The 21,072-nt window shown below is 35.6% G+C and overlaps 1 protein-coding gene across 1 annotated transcript; it reads right to left on the reverse strand.

Annotated features, from left to right (window-relative positions):
• Positions 1–973: 973 nt before the first annotated feature.
• On the reverse strand, positions 974–17,544 carry LOC133190954 (cytochrome P450 1A2-like). The gene is made up of 6 exons (XM_061326635.1): positions 16,933–17,544; positions 16,512–16,712; positions 6,499–6,616; positions 2,749–3,011; positions 1,564–1,688; positions 974–1,434 (listed from the first exon to the last, which is right to left on the reverse strand). Exons 1-6 carry the CDS (start codon positions 17,473–17,475, stop codon positions 1,209–1,211), a joined length of 1,476 nt encoding a protein of 491 aa, XP_061182619.1. The 5' UTR covers positions 17,476–17,544; the 3' UTR covers positions 974–1,208.
• Positions 17,545–21,072: the final 3,528 nt, after the last annotated feature.

Genomic DNA, 21,072 nt, shown 5'->3' on the forward strand with positions numbered 1-21,072 from the left:
TCAATTTTATCAAACCTGACTTATATTTCCTTTTGCCTGTTTTATTATATTTGATAAAAAAATTGTTTAAATCCAATTTTCAAATCCCTACAGATTGAATTAGTTTATCTTTTAATGGGCCATTTTTAGAAATGCTATCATGTATCAAGTACAATATGAATAATATTTATTAGTATTACATTTTTTCCATTGAAAAAATATTTATAAGAAAGATAACTCTTGCTAATGGACGTATTCTTTTCTTACAAGCACAGATAACTGTGTGATATTCTGACTTCGGCAGTGTTTCGTTATGTTTTCTAATAAGAATTTAATAAGTATGACACTAAATATTATTTTCATATACACCTCGTATTTTTAATTTCATGTTGCGTCCGCGGAAGGATTGGTTTTGAGGATATGAAATTAAACACAAAAATTAAAATCAGCAAATAAAAATATTTGAAACGAAATTTACTCTTTTGAGACCGTAGCTCAGTGAGTAGAGCGCTCGATCCGTGATTGGAAGGCCGCGAGTTCGAATCTCGGCCGCGACTGACCTAAGTCGATAAAAAATAGGTAGCAATTGTTCCTTCGCCAGGCGTTCGGCACTTTGAAGTGAAAGTGGCGGGTCCGAGTAAAGGTCTAAATTTGAAGCCCTTCACCGGTATATGGTGACGTCTATATATGAGTGAAAAATTCTCGAATGGGACGGAAAACAACATACAATCAATACTATTTTGGGATTTGCATCTCTCTTTTTTTACAAGTGAAAAATTATCGCATACAAATAAGAAATTTTGCAATACAAATAAGAAATTATACAATGCAAATGGAAAATATAGAATATAAATGAAAAATTATACAATACAAATTTTTTTTAAAATAAAATTCAAATGGAAAATATAGAATACAAATAAACATTATACAATCCAAATGATAAATTATAGAATCCAAATGGAAAATTATAGAATACAAATAAAAATTATACAATACAAATGGAAAATTATACAATACAAATGGAAAAGATCGAATATTGCAACGTTTGAGATGCCATATACTCGAAGCGACGCTTTCTGATTAAATTTCATTGTTATATGTTTATGGAAAAATGTCATTTACTTGGCCCTAATTAGACATACATGTACCATGTATTCAACATTCATTTATTGACGTTCAAAAATTTCTCATTGTCTACATCGATGCTTTTTACATGTGCCCGGGCACGCTCATTGATTGCATGAAATTTCTCGTGCTTTGAATTGTACTTGGTAATGCTGAGGCTGGAGTACGATGCCAGGCATCATTGTTCGGGGGTCAAGGTTACTTGTAGATTGACCAGACGACTTTGTCACAGTACAAGTCTGCATCAGTGTTGCTAGGAACAGGAATGTGCGGTTTTTGGCGAACACTTCCCCCACGCATGACCGTTTGCCAAACCCAAAAACCAACAGCCTTAAGTAACAAGTAAATGAAACGTAGTTACTAAAATACTATGTAGAATGATTTACTTTTAAATTGAATTGGAATATATATATATAGATAGATATAGATATAGATATATATATATATATATATATAAACCTTTTTCTAGTTGGGTGTGTTGCTGGTAAAAGTAATCCAGAATCGTCAAGGAACCGCGCAGGTCTGAAGACGAATGGATCATCCCATTCATCGCTATGATGAACAGTCCACAAATTTGTAAGTATCTGTAATCATTCATACAATGTTAAATGATAACGACAATGTACCATTATAAATTGAAAATATATTTTTTTTAATTTCTAAAAAAAGTTCTCCATTATAAAGATAGATGTTTGGAAAAAAGGTTTCATTTGCAAAAAGTCGAATTACAAAGTGGAAGTAATAACATAAATTCCGCGTAATGCTGCAATATAGTAATTTCTATATTTACTATATGTACGAGTGGGCATCGACTTTTTTTTTATTTGCAGAGAAAATACAAGATAATGCCTATGTATTGCAAATAATGTGATTAAGCAGTTTCAAGAGAATAATATTTTATTATTGGTTAAGTATATATTACATGTATATATGTACGCAGGGAAAATGATTTTGTTTTAGCTGTATAATCTGAATTTGTTTGATATTAAATGCAATTCAAGTTTTATATGTTGGTGTAAAATGCTGAATTAAGTTCAGGTGATTAGTATCGGCAATAAAGTTGGTGAAAGCAAATTCAGAGAACCGTTTTCTTTTTGAAATGCAGGTGGATTTTCAAAGTGTTGAAGTGAAAAAATAAACGCATTTGGAAAATTCTTGTCACAGGTAATGCACATGTTAAATCTAAAAGTTTTGTTTTTTACGTAGTTTTCGTGACAGACAGGAGGACGGACGGGTGAATATTTAATGTCGCCACGATGTTGCAAAAGCGGGAGACAGTCATAAGGAAACAAGTTACATACACATGCAGGGAAAAAGTTGACTCCTTAAAGCTCAAACTTTTATCAGTTGTATATTCGGAAGGGACACAAAAATAAATATACAAAGTGATTTCACACTTGAAATTAAGAAACTTGCCAAAAATATATAAATAAATAAGAACGGGAAGCACGTCTTCTGCTGTATTGACATTTGAAAGCCTGGACTGCCAACGCGAATTTCCAGACCTTAAAAACACCATCTGAAGAGGCCCCTACTATTTCAATATTTTACTCTCTACAGAAATCAAAATTGACAAGGACAGAAAAACATCTTAATAAAGCCATGTAAAAAACCAGTGAATCCCGTATAAAAAGAATCTCTTACTCGTGTTCCTTTTGGAACCAAATGGCCCCTGATGGTACAGTCCTCAAGTGTGTAATGAGGGATAGCCAAAGGGGCGTGGGATATGTAACGTAGTGTTTCTAGGATCACTGCCTCTGTGAAGGGACATGAAGATCGGTCGTTGATGTGCGCCTCTCTTTCGCCAATTATGTCATCAATTTCATTTTGTATTTTATTCTGGATCTCCGGATAATCCACCAAAAGGTGAATAAGCGACAGTAAGGTGCCTCTGGTTGTTAGAAAACCTGTAACATTTTAGCATATCTCTCTTACGGTCACCTGTATATAATTAGCAAAGGATCAATAGAAGTATGAAATAATACAAGAACTAAAAGAACATATTGTGCCTAAAATCTAAAGAAATATGATGATCAGGACTTAGTAAAATAGTTAAAGGGTTTTTATCACGTATCTAATTTTTTTTTTTAAAAAATGAACACTATTATATTCTTGAAACATAATTATCGTTTAATTATGAAATGATGTTGAAAACGGCAGTAATTAGACGATAAAACGCCCGTAATATAGGGTCCTCGAAGTAAAAAGCTCCACTAATGAGATAGGGGTCACGTGGTACTGAAACGTCATAGGTGTCCATGGTCAATAGAACTCGTAAAGCTTATCGTAAGAAAAAATATATTGAATAAATTTTACGCTAAATAAATAAGAATACATAATATGGCCGGTTGAAATTTTGACATCGACTATATTCCTTTGGTTATGAACGGTCAATCCTTTATGTATGAACGTCTAGCAGAAAGAAATTACCAGAAAATATGCCGACAATTGGAGAGGTCACCGAAGACGAAGCCGTTGACAACTCGGGATTTCGACTAAATTGAACGAATTACTAAAGGTTAACTTCGTAAACATTTATGAATATGAGAATTTTAAATTCTCCTTCATTATTATATCAATTAATTATATATAAATAAATCCTGTATATCTTTTATCTGTTCCAACAGTGAATATCATGTACTAGAAATGACACTTCTTCAATCAATGGCGCCGTACGCCATTACGAAGTTCACAACATTCCTACTAGATTCTGTGCGACTTTTAAAAAATGCGTGTTTGTCATTTATTTTTTTTCTAAAAGGTATCTTTCCTTAAACTATTTTATAGGACAGAAAAAATTCATGATCCATCGGGCATAGACGATTGTTCTGAATGGAAATAAACGCCATCGCTTTTGCAGAAAAAGGCCCCCCTTTCATCTCTCGACCAAGTCCAGGAAATGTGGAAAAAATTTCTTCTTAAAACCTTTCTTGTGCACATTTGTGCATCCTAAGGCTTCCAATTATCACTTAATTATTTTCTAACAGGTTTAATAGACACAACAAATGAGCCCTTTTGTATACACAATAAGTACTTCGCTTGACCAGGATTGACACCTATGACGTCAGAGCAATGGCGCGTAACATCGGCGATCAAAATATGCATATTGAGAAATTCAAACTTTGAATCGCTGAAACATCAAAAATATTAATTCTCTAGCAAAGATTTTTAAATATATGGTTTTAATAGCATGTAAACTTTGTCATATCAAAAAATTTTGAGACGTGATAAAAACCCTTTAATCTTGTACTTAGTAACAAATCATTAAGCAGATCTATTTATGCTGAAACATCAAAAATATTAATTCTCTAGCAAAGATTTTTAAATATATGGTTTTAATAGCATGTAAACTTTGTCATATCAAAAAATTTTGAGACGAGATAAAAACCCTTTAATCTTGTACTTAGTAACAAATCATTAAGCAGATCTATTTATGCTTGTATTTGACAGTGCTAACACACTAATGCATTTTCACTGTATACATTGTAATCAATAAAGCCCCGCCCACCTCCAGAACCTCTAACCCAGAGGCCATGACTTTCATATTTTTGGAGGAGGCGTCCTTGCAAATTATTAATATGCAATTAGATTGTCTAAAAAAAAAAAAACCGAGACAGAGAGGAAGATTTGTTTAAAAAAAAAAAATAATTTTTACTATACAATCAACCCTAACACCAGAATTCCTGACCCAGGGGCCATGGATTTCAAGATCATAACCATGCACTGTGTATGATTGTTAAATGCCCAAGGACAGATAAAAAGATTTTTAAAGAATCATGCACTTAGTTTGATTGCTTAAAAAGGTTTTCAATGAAAAAGGTGAGGATTACGAAGTGATTGATCTCAAAAACTCTATAAACAATACAGTTGTTTGAAGAGGGCATAAAACACAAACCAAACCCCTGGAAATTCCAGAGGCGGGATCAGGAGTAAGTATCCCCTGTTGACCGGTCACACCCAGCGTGAGCCCGATGAATTGATCAGGTAGACTGAACATTCCGTAGTCAACTTAAGTGGAAAAAACAAAGGCCTAACAATTGGTATGAAACAAGTCAGCCAAAATACGACCCAATGTTAATACAAGTGATTTCTTCTCATGTAAAAGTTTTTGAATATTTTTCGCTTCATAGGAATAAAAAAAATGGTCGGCAAATAAATCAGCATAAATCAGTATAATGGTCAGTACCCATCGCAGAATTCCAATAGTTTGTTGGAAGACCTGGACTCCAAAGACTACAGAAATAATGCATTTTACTTTATCATCAATGGAAGAAGCAGCCAGGAGCAGAGAAGGAGATTTATAAAGAAAATAATGCGTTTTCACTATATAATAAATAGTTTTTGTTTGTTTGTTTGTATGTTGTTTAACGTCCCTCTCGAGAATTTTTCACTCATATGGAGACGCCACCACTTGCCGGTGGAGAGCTGCAAATTTTGTCCTATACTCAGCACTTACGGCCATTGAGCAGTGAGGGATCTTTTACGTGCCAGCACCTACTGCGACACGGGACCTCGGTTTATACGGTCTCATCCGAAGGGCCGTCTCCACGTCCCACAGTGGGATTCGAACCCCCGACGTAAGGATCAACTCCTTACTTCGCGACTCTAGAGCAGATGCTCTAACCAGTGCGCCACGCGGGCGACATATATAATAAATAGAGCGCTAGCCCCACCCTAACACCTGAACCCCTGACCATGAGAGATAAGAGATAAAACTGTATAATTTTGGTAAAAATTGCGTTTTTCACTATTGAATTCAACGGAAAACATTATTTTAACATCTCCCCCCCCCCCCCCCCCCCGCGTGAAACAAAAATTCCTTTTTATAGGTGTTATGAATTGTTATTTTTCAAATTCATACCAAAGCTTTTTTTTTGTTTCACGGGGAGGGGGGATATGTTAATAGACAAAAAAACCCTCCAATAATGGTCAATTTATTACCATTCTCAAATCAGATTACAAATAAAATAAAATCATCAATCTTACTTAAATTAAATATACGGAAATATTGTGGATAATGGATAAGATGTTTACCCCACCCCCCACCCCCCTAGAGAAAAGAGTCTTAAAAGGGGGCATTTAAGTTTTTGACACTGGTAAAAAATTATTAATCAATTGATAATGAACATTTTATTGGCCAAACTGCCATTTATACGTATTGAATGAAGTGGGTGTAAAATGTAGGCGGGAATCGAGAGTTAGCGTGCGTTGTTCTTTATTCACCGGTTCCTGAGAAGCTAAAAATGTTTAATGTTGACGGACGACGCGCGCCCAACAACAAAAACGGATAGGTCATTTGAGAGACTCAGGTGACCTAAAAGTGGACGAAAATGTATATGTATATACTGTAATCCATCACTTCTAAAATATAATAGCTAAATTCCTGAACAATACCTGCTCCAACAATATTAGCGATAATGCACTTTATTTCATTGTCTGTAAGGTGTTGAGCATGTGCCTCCACTGCATTTTTCAATTCGTGGTACATACCCTTTTCAAGGTTTTGCTCTTCCTGTAAAATGATTTTTAAATGAAGACATTCAGTTACATGCAAGGTATATACCAATCTGTATACTGCTTATATACAATTATTGCTGTTCCTGAGGTCAATACGATGTATAAGCTACCCAAGGACTGCAATATTCACCGAGTCAGAAGGGCGAGGTGAATATGGTACTTCGAGGATTGCTAGATCATCGTATTGACTGAAACAAGAGGCCTAGGGGTCTTAACGGTCACCTGAATATAATACAACCTTGTAAAGAATCCATGGAATGGTAAATAACTAGACAATAATATGAAATAAACTAAAAAAAAAAAAGAGAGAGATCAGGGCTCAACACAAAAGTTAGCCTGATAATCAGCAACAACTCAGGAACATGCCTTTATTCAATGTACATGTATAAGATATTTATGTCTCATTTTTATCCATCTATTATTTAAAAATCTACCTAACTATTGTGAATAATGAGTAAATAAGTGAATAATGAAAAGGAATAAATTCTATTAAAGTAGAATAAATTTGTTTAATAGAGCCTGACCCTAATTCCAGAACCCCTGTCTCAGAGGCCATGGATTTCACGATTTTTAGCTCTACTGGTCAGAGACCAGAAGAGCTTATGCGATAGTAAGGTGTCCGTCGTCCGTCCGTCTGTCTGTCTGTCTGTCCGTCCGTCTGTAAACAATTTTTCAAAATGCTACTCCTCCTACAGTTTTGGTCTGATTTCAGTATAACTTGGCACACAAGAAGACTACACTAAGATACATAATTCTGTGTATCGGTTTTTGATTTCGATGAACGGTGTTGCCATGGTTACTAAAAATAGAAATTTCTGTGAAAAACATTCAAAATGCTACTCCTCCTACAGTTTTGGTCTGATTTCAATATAACTTGGCACACAAGTAGACTATACTAAGATACATAATTCTGTGTATTGGTTTTTGATTTCGATGAACGGTGTTGCCATGGTTACTAAAAATAGAAATTTCTGTGAAATACTTTCAAAATGCTACTCCTCCTACAGTTTTGATCTGATTTCAATATAACTTGGCACACAAGTAGACTATACTAAGATACCTAATTCTGTGTATCGGTTTTTGATTTCGATGAACGGTGTTGCCATGGTTACTAAAAATAGAAATTTCTGTGAAAAACATTCAAAATGCTACTCCTCCTACAGTTTTGATCTGATTTCAATATAACTTGGCACACAAGTAGACTATACTAAGATGCATAATTCTGTGTATCGGTTTTTGATTTCGATGAACGATATTGCTATGGTTACTAAAAATAGAAATTTCTGTGAAATACTTTCAAAATGCTACTCCTCCTACAGTTTTGATCTGATTTCAGTATTACTTGGCAAACAAGTAGACTACACTAAGATACATAATTCTTTATATTGATTTCTGATTTCGATGAACATTGTTGCCATGGTTACTAAAAATAGAAATTTCCTTGAAATACCTTCAAAATGCTACCCCTACAGTTCTGGTCTGATTTTAGTAATACTAATTAGCACACAAGTAGACTACACTGAGATACATAATTCTCTATACCAGTTTCGGATTTCGATGAACAGTGTTGCCATGGTTACTAAAAATAGGAATTTTCTTGAAATACTTTCAAAACGCTACTCCTCCTACACTTTTTGTCTGATTTCAGTATAATGTGGCATACACGTAGACTACAGAGATACATAATTGGTGTTATTGTTTTTTGATTTTGTTGAATGATGTTGCCATGGTAACTTAAATCAAAATTTCTGTAAAATTGTTTTAAAAGGCTACTCCTCCTACAGTTTTAGTCTGATATTATAATAAATCTTGCCACAAAAGAGACTAAACCAAGGATCATTATTCTGTTTATTGCTGTTGCAAAGTTTCAAGTCCAAGTGCTACTTTTATCTTCCTTTATAAATACAACCAGTAGAGCTACAGTCTCGTCAGAGACTTCCGGTTGAGGGAAAGCACTATTTCTCATCATAACCATGTTTGGTTTCTCTGTTAGTTTCTGTTCGATAGAGCAGAGAAAATGCACTCGAATTCACTATTACCTTCTGCTAAATGCTCTGGAGAAGTAAGGAAGATTTTCAACAAATAAAAATTTTCGCGATATTATCAAAATACTCCTTCCCCACTCCAGAATCCCTGATCCAGGGGCCATGAATTTCACAAAATTGGAAGAAGCATACTTGCACATTTCATTTAACTACGCTCTTAGTTCGTATTCTAAATATCCAGGAGCAGAAGATTTCCAAAGAATTAATGCATTTTCAACATACATATATCTCCTTTCAATCTAATTTTCTGAAGGCAAATAAGGAAGAAAAACACCCCAGAAGGAAAACTAAGAGTTGGTCAATGTGGGAATGGGAGGGGGTTGAGGGTAGAGTGAATGTAATATGTGCTTTGGAATGTCCCATAATTATCGTTTCACTAACTGTTAAGCTTAACATATCGCAGAAGAGCTTCTGTATATTGTGCTAGTACAGATCCGTAGGAAGCAATTTCAGTTGGGGGGGGGGGCACAGCCATACATTTTCAGTTGGAGGGGGGGGGGCACTATCAACTACCAAAATTTACTTGACAAGCAAAGACAAAAAAGGCCATCAGACGTTTTTATTGAGGGGGCACAAGCATATAGTAGCTATGTTTTATATAGTAATCTATATATCGGCAAAATTATTGGGGGTCACGCTCCCCCCCCCCCCCCCCCCGGTTCCTACGGCCATGTAGTAGAATAAGGTTAGCTGTCGATTGTAAAATGTCAGTGCTTCACGCAAAAGTCCATTGCTTGGATAGAATATGTGTCAAGTATAATTCAGATACCAGCTTTCTTAAAAAAATACATGTAACGATATCTGTAAATTATTTCTAGATTTTTAATATGTTAATGCCGACTAAAAAATTACGAAAAATAAAACGTCGATCATTTATTCACCAACAAATCCTTTAATTCTGCCACTGAAGATTATAGAGTTCAATTTTAGTTAACCACGGATTAGTGTCCCCACAATCAACACGATGATAAAACTGCGACGGTGTATAGCAGAAAGGATTAAAACACCGTCACGCTATTGCGGGAAAATACATGTACGGGATCCGTCAGTAGTGTAACTAAAAAAGCGTTTCTGTGTTTAGATAATTAACTTATTTTATTCAAAATCTTTCAAAGAACGCATCATATTAATATTGCAACAAGTATTCTAGTGCATCAAGGAATATTGTCTTAAACAGCCAAAACAATTATTTACTGAAGCTATCTGCAAGCATTTCATTCTTCATTACGGCATACCAGGAAAACTCCATTCAGACCAAGGAAGAATCTTTTGCAGCAGATCATTAAGGAATTATGTTCACTCTGAGAAATTTCGAAATCGAGAACAACCACCTAACATCCATTGCGAACTGGTGTAACGGAACAATTCAATTGAACTTTACTTTCCATGCTTAGCACTTTATAAAATTCTTAGAAATCTGATTGGAAAAGCCACACCATTTCCCTAGTTCATGCAATGTTTCGGCAAAGGACAAAGCTGGTTTCTCACCAATTTATCTGATGTTAGGGAGGAAGCCAAAGTTACAAATTCATGCCACTTTTGGATTTTTTAAACATCCTGGTTAGAAAAAATGCACTACCAAGTATATAGACAGATTGAAACAACTGCTATATGAAGCGTATATATTAACCAATACAGCAATTAAGTATTAATTCCGAGAAAAGCAAATTAACTGTAATTATAAATTAAAAGCAAGAGCAGCAACATACAGGTCGGAAACCGAGTGCTGGTGAAGATTGTTTCTTATGAAGTAAAGCACAACATCTCTGTTATTTGGGAATATTATCCGTATGTAGCCAATGCCCAACCCAACCAACCAGAATAAACCTGTGTACAAAGTTAGAGGAAAGGACGGTGAGGGAAGATGTAAAATTCTTCGTAGAAAATTAATACTACCTATGGCTTCTAAGTTACAGACATCTACACCTCCTCCACTGAAACAACCCAGACGAGGAAAGGAAGGCAGTAAAAAAGGGAAACATTAGTAAAACTAAATTCTAATGATATAATGTCCCTTTCAGATTAACACAGTGAATTTTCTTTTGTTTGTTTGTTTAACGTCCTTCTCGAGAATTTTTCACTCATATGCAGAAGCCCACCACTTGCCGGTGGAGAGCTGCGAATTTTGATCAATACTCCGCACTCAGGGCCATTGAGCAGTGAGGGATATTTTTCGTGCCAGCACCTACTGCGACACGGGACCTCGGTTTATACGGTCTCATCCGAAGGGCCGGTCTCCACGTCCCACAGTGGGATTTGAACACGCGACGTAAGGATCAACTCCTTACTCCTCGTCTCTAGAGAGAACGCTCTAACCACTGCTCAACGCAAGCGTCAACTTTCTTTTGTACGTTAATCTATAATGCATACAGGAAATTCACACCCAAGTATTTCAAGTCATGAGGATTATGATCATTCTTTTCTGAGGAGGCATCAGCAGTTGATTCAGGAGAGACACTCTCTGCCAGGAAGATCAGTCTGGGAACCATACTGAAGAGAGTGACGATGAGGATAAATACATGTAAATGTGCAGCAAGATGTACTTTCGCCTGATGAGATTACTGACGAACATGAAGATGTGTCTTCCATACAAATAGTTATCAATTCTGTACACGAATACCAGCTCTGAGAAGGTCAACAAGAGAGGAACAGAAACCAAAATGGACAAAGGACATTGTGCTAATGAGCCAGGCACAGTCATACTGGTTAAAGAGAGCCAACTGATGGAACAAGGGACTTTTTAGAGTTTTGACTCCAGTGTTTGCCAGTTGGCTTTGACTAATTTTCTGTCTGTATCATTTTGGTAATGGTTTAATTGTACTTAAAACATTGCTGTGACGTCATGCCTTTGTTCTTGCAGTCTAAAAATTTACCTGTAGCCGTCCGATAATAATAATTAGCAGTCCAGTAATACATTATCGGACGGCAGTGATAACAAAATCGGACAGTAGTTAAAAAACAACAGCTTGTGTGAGATCAAGGTTTAATTTGTCCAGAAACCAAAAAAAGTTATGGAGAAAAAATTAAGGGAAAGGGAACGCGAGGAAATTAAGTTGTTAAAAATAGCAAACCCAAGAAGAAACTGGAGTTTTAAACCTTCCTCAAAAGTAACACTTTCGATTCGGTTTTTTTGCAAAGCGTTTTCGATACAGCACTGTGAATAAGCCAATTTAAATCCATTTCTGATAAAGAACCAGTCTGCGAATCTCTTCATTTAACGAGGTTTGTTCGCCAATGACCACACTTTTAAAACCCAAGATTTTCATCATATCATCCAATCAAAATTTTAGATAAAAATCCGCATTTTTACTTTAAATGCATTTTTAAGATATCATCCAACACAGTATATGTATCAACGCACTTAATAAAAAAATATTCCGAATCATAAAAAAACCTTCATCACCTGACCACTGTCCATAGTTCCTGCTAAGCCAAACGACTGCCATTGAATGAATGAAACAAAAGAGTTCACTCACTGATTTTACTACCGGTATCTAAAGAAAAAAAAAACTTTCTCTTTTCTTTTGTCTACTTATTAGATGGTTTCAGGTAGAAAACTATTGATGCCTGAACTCCTATTGTGTAATTATAGGACTCCTCCAGGTAACTTTTGGACATTTAAACAGCAATGTTTTAAGTATGATATATGCCTCATACAATTCTATATGTAAAATTATCAGACTGTTTTCGGCCCTAACGGGCCTCAGACAGTCTGATAATTTTACATATAGAACAGTATTCGGCATATATCCATTACATAATGAAAATTCATGTCTTATATCACAGAATACAGCTTCCCATTTGAATGACTTGGACGTCATTCGGCAACCGGTTTGATGTTGTAATGGTGTTGAATTTTGTATTAAAAAAAAATGAAGTGAAGAACTTGCCAGAATATACATTTTATAGTTTTCACTTACCTGTGCATACTTATATATACCTGAGGATATTGGTCAGGTGTTTTGAAGTTGACCAATGTTCTAATTAGTCCCCTACCGGTGAAACCGGAGGTGACTATAGGTTTCCTCTGAGTCTGTCCGTCCATTTTTCTGTCCCACTGTCAGTCTGTCCCACTTGTTTTTCCGCACTTTTTTTCTAAACGCTTGCAGATATTTAGCTGATTTTTGGTATGTGAGTGTATCTTGATGAGTTACAGACCAAGTTTGTATTTCGTTCCGCTTCAATGATTTTTGACGGAATTATGACCTTTTCAATTGTTCAGGGTTTTCCGCATTTTTTTCTAAACGCTTGCAGATATTGAGCTGATTTTTGGTATGTGAATTTACCTTGATGAGTTAGAGATCAAGTTTGCATTTCGTTCCACTTCATTGATTTTTGACGGAATTATGGCATTTTCAATTTATAACGGGAACCAGATTACACTTGCCTGTAGAGGACTAGTATTGCTAATGCATTACTCTCAGAATGCTTGTTGGTTTTTATTAGTCATGAGAGGTCTTATTTGATTGGTTTTCTTGACTGGTTTAGAGTTTTCCCGCTTATTCTAATCATTTTTTGTTATGGGTTCTATGGTTTATTATAGCAGGCAAGTGTTTAGACAAAAATCTTGTTGACCCTGACAGGATTTTTTAGGTCACCTGAGTCACTCAGGTGACTTATTGCTATCTGTTTTCGTCCGTCGTCGTGCGTCGTGTGTTAACATTTGAACATTTTCAGCTTCTTCTCTGAAACCGCTGAACCAATTTCAGCCAATTTTTGCATATGGCATTTATGTGTGAAGGGGAACAAAATTTATGAATTTCATGGTCCCTGCCCCCCTGGGGCCTGAGGGGTGGGGCTAAAACCATCAAAATTAATGCAATCTTTAAAAATCTTCTTCTTTACTCCTGGACATTAAGCAGTCAAACTGTTGACATGATTGTAATAAGCATTGAGCCCTCTACCAAAATTGTGAAATTCATGGCCCCAGGGTCAGGGGTTCTGGTGCTAGGGCGGGTCTATATAGATCATATAGTGAAAGTGCATTACTTCTTTGAAAATCTTCTTCTCTACTCCTGGGTATTATTTAAACAAATTAGATACAGAGTTATGATCAGGAAGGGTGACTCTACCAAAATTGTGAAATTCATGGCCCCAGGGTCAGGGGTTCTGGTGCTGGGGGGGGGGGGGTATATAGATCATATAGTGAAAGTGCATTATTTCTTTAAAAATCTTCTTCTCTACTCCTTGGTATTATTTAAACAAATTAAATACATAGTTATGATAAGCAAGAGTGACTCTACCAAAATTGTGAAATTCATAGCCCCAGGTAAGGGGCTCTGGTGCTGGGGGGAGGGGGCTATATAGATCATATAGTGAAAGTGCATTATTTCTTTAAAAATCTTCTTCTCTACTCCTTGGTATTATTTAAACAAATTAAATACATAGTTATGATAAGCAAGAGTAACTCTACCAAAATTGTGAATTTCATGGCCTCTGGGTCAGGGGTTCTGATGCTAGGGCGGGGCTCTATTTATTATATAGTGAAATTCATTAATGCTTTAAAAATCTTCTTCTCTGCTTCTGGGCATTATTGAAACAAACTAAGTACATTGTTATGATAAGCAAGGACACCTCTTCCAAAATTGTGAAATTCATGGCCCCAGGGACAGGGGTTCTTGTGCTAGGGTGGGGCTATATAGCTCCTACAGTGAAGGTGAATTATTTCTTTGAAAATCTTCTCTGCCCCTGGGTACTATTTAAACAAACTAAGTACAATGTTATGATATGCAAGGATGCCTCTTCTAAAATTGTGAATTTCATGACCCCAGGGTCAAGGGTTCTGGTCAAAAGGTGGGTGGGGGGGGGGTTGGGGGGGAGGCTCTATTGATTATATAGTGAAAAATCAAAATTTCTTTGAAAATATTCTTTTCTGCTTCTGGTTAAAAAGCAAAGAAGCTAAGTTTATAGTTATGATGAGCAAGAGTGCTTCTTCCAGAATAGTGAATTGCATGACCCCTGGGTCAGATGTGCTGGTTTAAGGGTGGGGCTGTTGATAATGTAGTGTTTCTCGGTGGTGAAAGGGGGGGGGGGGAGGGGCTCTATTGATAATATAGTGAATCTGTAGTGAAAATGCATTATTTCTTTAAAAATCTTCTCTGCACTTGGGCATATCAGAGGCAAAAAGTGTAAAAGTTGTAATAAGGAAGGGTATTTTTACCAGATTTTTGAACATCTGGACCATTTGGTCAAGTGTTCTGGTCCTAGCCAGGGCTCAATTAATTTGCATTCTACTGAGAGGAGTTATTCCCCTTTGCCATTTACTTTTGATAGTTAATCTTTGTAAATAATGTACTTGAAAAATTAATAGAATAAGAGAATTATGCAAGAATTTTTATTGTATAATACAAAAAGTATTTTCATAGTTTTAATGATCATGTGGACTTGTAAGTAATAGATAAATGAAAATGAGACAAAAATAACTTGTCTTATTAAATGTTCATCAAAGACCAAGAGAGGCCAATGTAAGAGATTACAACAAGGAATTAAAATAGTACAAAAGCACTGATAGTTTGTTAATATACTGTATGGTGATAGTGATAAATGGGGAACAGATTAGAACCTAATTTATGAACTGTTAATGAATAGTAGACTAATTATTTTGTTGATCCTGATCACCCTATTTTTCTTGCTTTTGGGCAACAAAGCTTCACCTTTCATTTCATTTTAATACTCTATGGATCCTCTAAATTGTTGTATTGTACTCAGGTGACCGTTAAGGCCCTTGGGCCTCTTGTTTTTTTTTTTTGGTTTCTTTGCACACCCCTGTTACAATCTAGCTGAAGGAGGGATTCTTGTCTGGTCTCTGACTAGATGAAATATTCAACGTATATTTGTTATATGTCTTATATGTTTAGATGTAAGAGATTTAAAAGATCATGTTTTTCTTTCCTCATCATAATTGTACAAATTTAAATAGAAATGGTAAACTGAGTTTGAAATCTAGCAGGGACTATCTTTTTGGCGGAACGCCGGTGTATGAAACTATCTCCTTTTCTGCTTCTCAAAAGTACTATAAACCAACGAATTTAGTTAAAATTTTTAAACAATCAAAGATGAAAAGACAATTTCAAATGTAAGTAAAATTAATAATAATGGACTGAAGTTTTAAAATATATCAAATAAATATGATTTTCCAAACAAACTACAATTTTGTTAACTTAAAACCCCTCCGATCTAATTACAGATTTTAACCAAAAATCAGTAAAAAGTTTTTTTTCTCTCTTAGTAAACGCTCAAAACTTTTTGTTTTTGTATCAATTTGTATATTTATATGACTACTTTACAATATGTAAAATTAAGAAAAATTTAAATAATAGAAGCATATAAAAATAACTACTATATCGTAAGAATCTAAGAAAAATAGAGGAAATTTGGATTAGCCAATATCTATTTTAGTTAAATTATCTATGTCAATTGATAGTATCATCTGATAGACCCTATATGGTAATATCTTTTTATGCAAAAAGAAAAACATTTAATTTTTTGAAATAGAAGTCGGCATCGCATGATTGGCAACGGTATTTTTGTTTTATTCTTAAGGTCACTTAAAAAAGATAATGACCTTGACCTGACCTTGCTTTTAAAATAAAACGGTCAAATTTAATCTAATTGATACCATCCCTTAATGTCTTCTTGAATCCAGGAAAATTTTGATTTTTAAATACAAGAAATATGAGAAGAATCCCTCCTTAATTACAACTGTTACAGTAACTGTAGATGGTTGATTCGCTTATGTACGGTCTTATATGGCGAGTAGGTAGCTACAAGTGAAGGAAACTTTCAATGTTTCAGTTTAGATTAGATTTATCAGCTTATAAATACCTTAAGATTTAATAAACTTACCGTTATTTTCTTTATTCTCTTAATTATATCTTCTGTCATGGATTTTACAAGGAAAGGTTTCTTGGTGATAGAAAAGGGTAGAAACCTCAGGAAAGGAAATGTCTTAAACATGTTATCAACTAAGGGTCCTGCAATGTCGTTGGAAATGTGATCCATATCTTTCATCAGTTGTTGCAGTTGTTGATCGGTAGTTCCAGCAATCTAATGAAAGTAATTTCTAAAGCAATAAATTTTATTTTTACTGAACATTTCTTGTTTACGAGATCTAGAGTAATTGTAATTCTTGTCAGCTGCAAACAATCTAGCATATCATTTACTATTGTTTCTTCTTACATGTAATCTTTACAGTATTTTAGGACGTTTAATAATAGGAATGAACTTTTTCTCATAACTTAATGTAATTAACTGCAAAAAATATTACCAGTGAGGCCAAGTTTTTACATAAGAACTCTTCCACCATATCGTGTGGGTCGATGTTCTTCTCATTATTATCTTTGATATATTGTTTGACATCTTTAAGTTTCTGTAGAATTTCGTCCTCCAGCAAGTGCACCCCATCTCCATATGTATGTAAAAGTTGGTGGCCAACCTTACGTCTACTGGACCACTCTTTGCTGTAAGGTGAAAATACAATGTCGGAATAATTCTCAAGGCAATACTCCCCGAAAAACGACGGTTCTCGGGATGCCACGGTTGTTGCATTTGGTTCGCATCCTAAGACATTTCGTATGGCATCGGCTGAGTTGAGTGAAATGTACGATTTGCCAAATGCTGAAAACTGAAAAGCCTCTCCGTAAATCGATGTCCATTCATACAGCTTCAAATGAAGCCGATTCAAGTCGACCTGAAATGCGACGCCAACGAAGGGTATGCCTGGTGGGCCAGGAAAATCGCTTTTTAATTCCTTCCGGTAGTGATATATACACAGTACCAAAATAAAAATCACAGTTATAATCTCCAACATTTTTGATAGCTTCTTTGCAAAAGTGTTATCTATGGCTATGCTCAATGCAGATAAAAAAAAGTTAGTCACTCAAGCAATGTATGACTATTTACACATTACAAGGACATGTTGGTATTTTGTAAAATATGGACTAGGGGGCAAAAAGGAAAGCTAGGTTATTTGTTCAGAAATGTTCTTTTTAATATGAGTTAATGTACAAGAGTTAAACGTTTTGAGAAATCTTCCAATTATACCTAAAACTTTGTTTTTGTCCATTAGAATTTTATTATTCGTTTATTTTAACGTGCATTTGATTAGTATAAAGTTTGTCATAAACACTGTGATAGATAGGAAAATACCGTGTGAAGTTTCGCAGCAGGTTGCATGATTTACATCTTTTTTGAGATAAAATCTTTTTAAAAACTGTTTTAGCATAATGCAGGACGAGAACTGATTGGTAATAGGTACCTAGTATTAAAATGTTCATTAAAAGGGCGGTCGGTCACCCTCCCCTCACTTTTTGATGCAGCAGTCGAATATTCCAATTTTAATGGATAGATATTTACCCATCACCTTCACCCCCTTACATTTGCAAAAACAATGCTATATTGAACGTGATGGATAAAGCCATCAATCGGTTTACTGTTATTTTCATAATTCGACATTTTTTAAAAATTTATTTTATTTCTGTTTTTTTTTTGGGGGGGGGGGGGATTGCAAGAAATATATTTGTCGAATATGCTAAAAGCAAAACAGAAAGACAAAATCAGACTGTACGTCCAACCACTAATTTACACGATGCCAAGTACAAAGTCACTGATGCGTCATTGCTGTCGGTTTATAGGGCTATTGGACCCTAGAGCAACAAACTGTATATAAGTCGAATACATAATAAGGACCCCGACGGGTTAAATTGCTGATCGATTTTAGAAATGCACATTTTCGAGCCCTATTTAAAAGTAATTTAAAATAAAATTTTCAGTTTTCTTTCAGTAAGTCAGCAATAATGCTAACAAGAAAAAGCTGTGTAATCGTAAAAGATTTTATTGATTATGGCCTTTTTAAAACATCATTTAAATATTTGATGTTTTACATTGTAAAGAGCTAAATGCACCTATCTTTTTTTAGGTCACCTGAGTCACTCAGGTGACCTATTGCTATCTGTTTTTGTCCGTCGTCGTGCGTCGTCCGTCGTGCGTTAACTTTTGAACATTTTTAACTTCTTCTCTAGAACCGCTCAACCAATTTCAACCAAATTTGGTATATAGCATCTATGGGTGAAGGGGAACAAAAATTGTGAATTTCATGGTCCCTGCCCCCCCCCCCCGGGGCCTGAGGGGTGGGGCTAAAACCACCAAAAATAATGCAATCTTTAAAAATCTTCTTCTTTACTCCCGGACATGAAGCAGTCAAACTGTTGGCATCATTGTAATAAACATTGAGCCCTCTACTAAAATTGTGAAATTCATGGCCCCAGGGTCAGGGGTTCTGGCCCCAGGGTGGGGCTATATAGATCATATAGTGAAAGTGCATTAATTCTTTGAAAATCTTCTTCTCTGCTCCTGGGTATTAAATAAAGTTACCAAGTACATAGTTATGATGAGCAAGAGTGCCTCTTCCAAAATTGTGAAATTCATGGCCCCAGGGTCAGGGGTTCTGGTGTTAGGGCGGGGCTGTATTGATTATATAGTGAAAATGCATTAATTCTTTGAAAATCTTCTTCTCTGCTCCTGGGTATTAAATAAAGTTACCAAGTACATAGTTATGATGAGCAAGAGTGCCTCTTCCAAAATTGTGAAATTCATGGCCCCAGGGTCAGGGGTTCTGGCCCCAGGATGGGGCTATATAGATCATATGGTGAAAGTGCATTAATTCTTTGAAAATCTTCTTCTCTGCTCCTTGGTATTAAATAAAGTTACCAAGTACATAGTTATGATGAGCAAGAGTGCCTCTTCCAAAATTGTGAAATTCATGGCCCCAGGGTCAGGGGTTCTGGTGTTAGGGCGGGGCTGTATTGATTATATAGTGAAAATGCATTAATTCTTTGAAAATCTTCTTCTCTGCTCCTGGGTATTAAATAAAGGAACTAAGTACATAGTTATGATGAGCAAGAGTGCCTCTTCTAAAATTGTGAAATTCATGGCCCCAGGGTCAGGGGTTCTGGTGTTAGGGCGAGGCTCTATAAATTATATAGTGAAAAAGCATTAATTCCTTGAAAATCTTCTTTGCTCCTGGGTATTTAATAAAGTAACTAAGTACGTAGTTATGATGAGGAGGTGGGCCTCTTCCAGAATTGTGAAAGCCATGGCCCCTGGGTCAGGGGTTCTGGTGTTAGGGCGGGGCTCTATTGATTATATAGTGAAAATGCTTTAATTCTTTGAAAATCTTCTTCTCTGCTCCTGGGTATTATTTAAACAAACTAAGTGCATGGTTATGATGCATAAGGATGCCTTTTCAAAAATTGTGAATTTCATGGCCCCAGGGTCAGGTGTTCTGGTGTTAGGGTGGGGCTGTATTGATTATATAGTGAAAGTGCATTGATTCTTTGAAAATCTTCTTCTCTGTTACTGGAGACTATTTAAACGCATAGGGATGCCTTTTCAAAAATTGTGAATTTCATGGCCCCAGGGTCAGGGGTTCTGGTGTTAGGGCGGGGCTCTATTGATTATATAGTGAAAATGCATTGATTCTTTGAAAAACTTCTTCTCTGCTACTGGAGATTATTTAAACAAACTAAGTGCATGATTATGATAGACAAGGATGCCTCTTCCAAAATTTTTCAAATATATGGCCTCAGTTTTTGGGGTTCTTGAGGAGGGGGGGGGGGCTAGGGCAACAATGCTTCATCTATCAGTGTATTTAACTTCTAAATTGTTGTATTATACTCAGGTGACCGTTAAGGCCCTTGGGCCTCTTGTTTTTTAATGAATTTATATGTCCCAATGTGTTAAAATTTCGTCGTATTATTTATTCAATTTATAAGTCACTTATTTATCATTAGCTCTTCTGAGCCAAAGGCTCAAAGAGCTAATGCTATGGCCATTTGTGCGGTGTGCGTAAACTTTTTAGAATATGGGTCAAACTCAAGAACCTCTTAGCCAATTATTGTCAAATTTGTCACAGGGTATCCTTGGCCCAAGGGCTCCCAATTATACTAAAACCAGGGTTGTGACCCTTAAACAAGGGGAGATAATTAGGAAAATATAAACAAAAGTACTGGTTGCTAAAAAAAATCTTCTCCTCAAGAACCACTGGGCAGATTATCACCAAACTTACACAAAAGGATGAAGCTATGTTGTAAATTTAAATTTGCACGGGGATTTACCCTGGGGCAAAGGGCGTGTCCTCAAGGTCACTTCAAAGTTGACAAAAAATTAAATTTTATTAAAATGTTGATATTTTGCTTACTATAGGGACTAGGATCATCAAATCTTTTCAGTTGATGCATCTAAGAACGTCATATCATATTGACTGAAAAGTAGGTCACGGTGACCTACTTTTAAAATTTTGCGGCCATTCTTTTTCAAAATGATGAGTTGATGCATATTGGGTCCTTGGAGTACGACAACTGAAAATTAGGTCACCGTGACCTACTATTGAAATTTTAAGGCTGTATAT

The sequence above is a fragment of the Saccostrea echinata genome, unplaced genomic scaffold (assembly GCF_033153115.1).
Source record: "Saccostrea echinata isolate AGI-Se365-2 ecotype Australia unplaced genomic scaffold, CSIRO_AGI_Sech_v1 ptg000001l, whole genome shotgun sequence".
Classification (NCBI taxonomy): Eukaryota; Metazoa; Mollusca; class Bivalvia; order Ostreida; family Ostreidae; genus Saccostrea; species Saccostrea echinata.

What these genes read in the sequence shown, in the direction of transcription:
- LOC133190954 (XM_061326635.1), bottom strand. Translation starts at nt 17,475, where the DNA reads ATGTTGGAGATTATAACTGTGATTTTTATTTTGGTACTGTGTATATAT. An exon ending in AGAGAATAAAGAAAATAACG is followed by an intron (nt 6,617 to 16,511) that starts GTAAGTTTATTA and finishes ATCATTTTACAG; the next exon opens with GAAGAGCAAAACCTTGAAAA. An exon ending in TGGTTCCAAAAGGAACACGA is followed by an intron (nt 1,689 to 2,748) that starts GTAAGAGATTCT and finishes GAATGATTACAG; the next exon opens with ATACTTACAAATTTGTGGAC.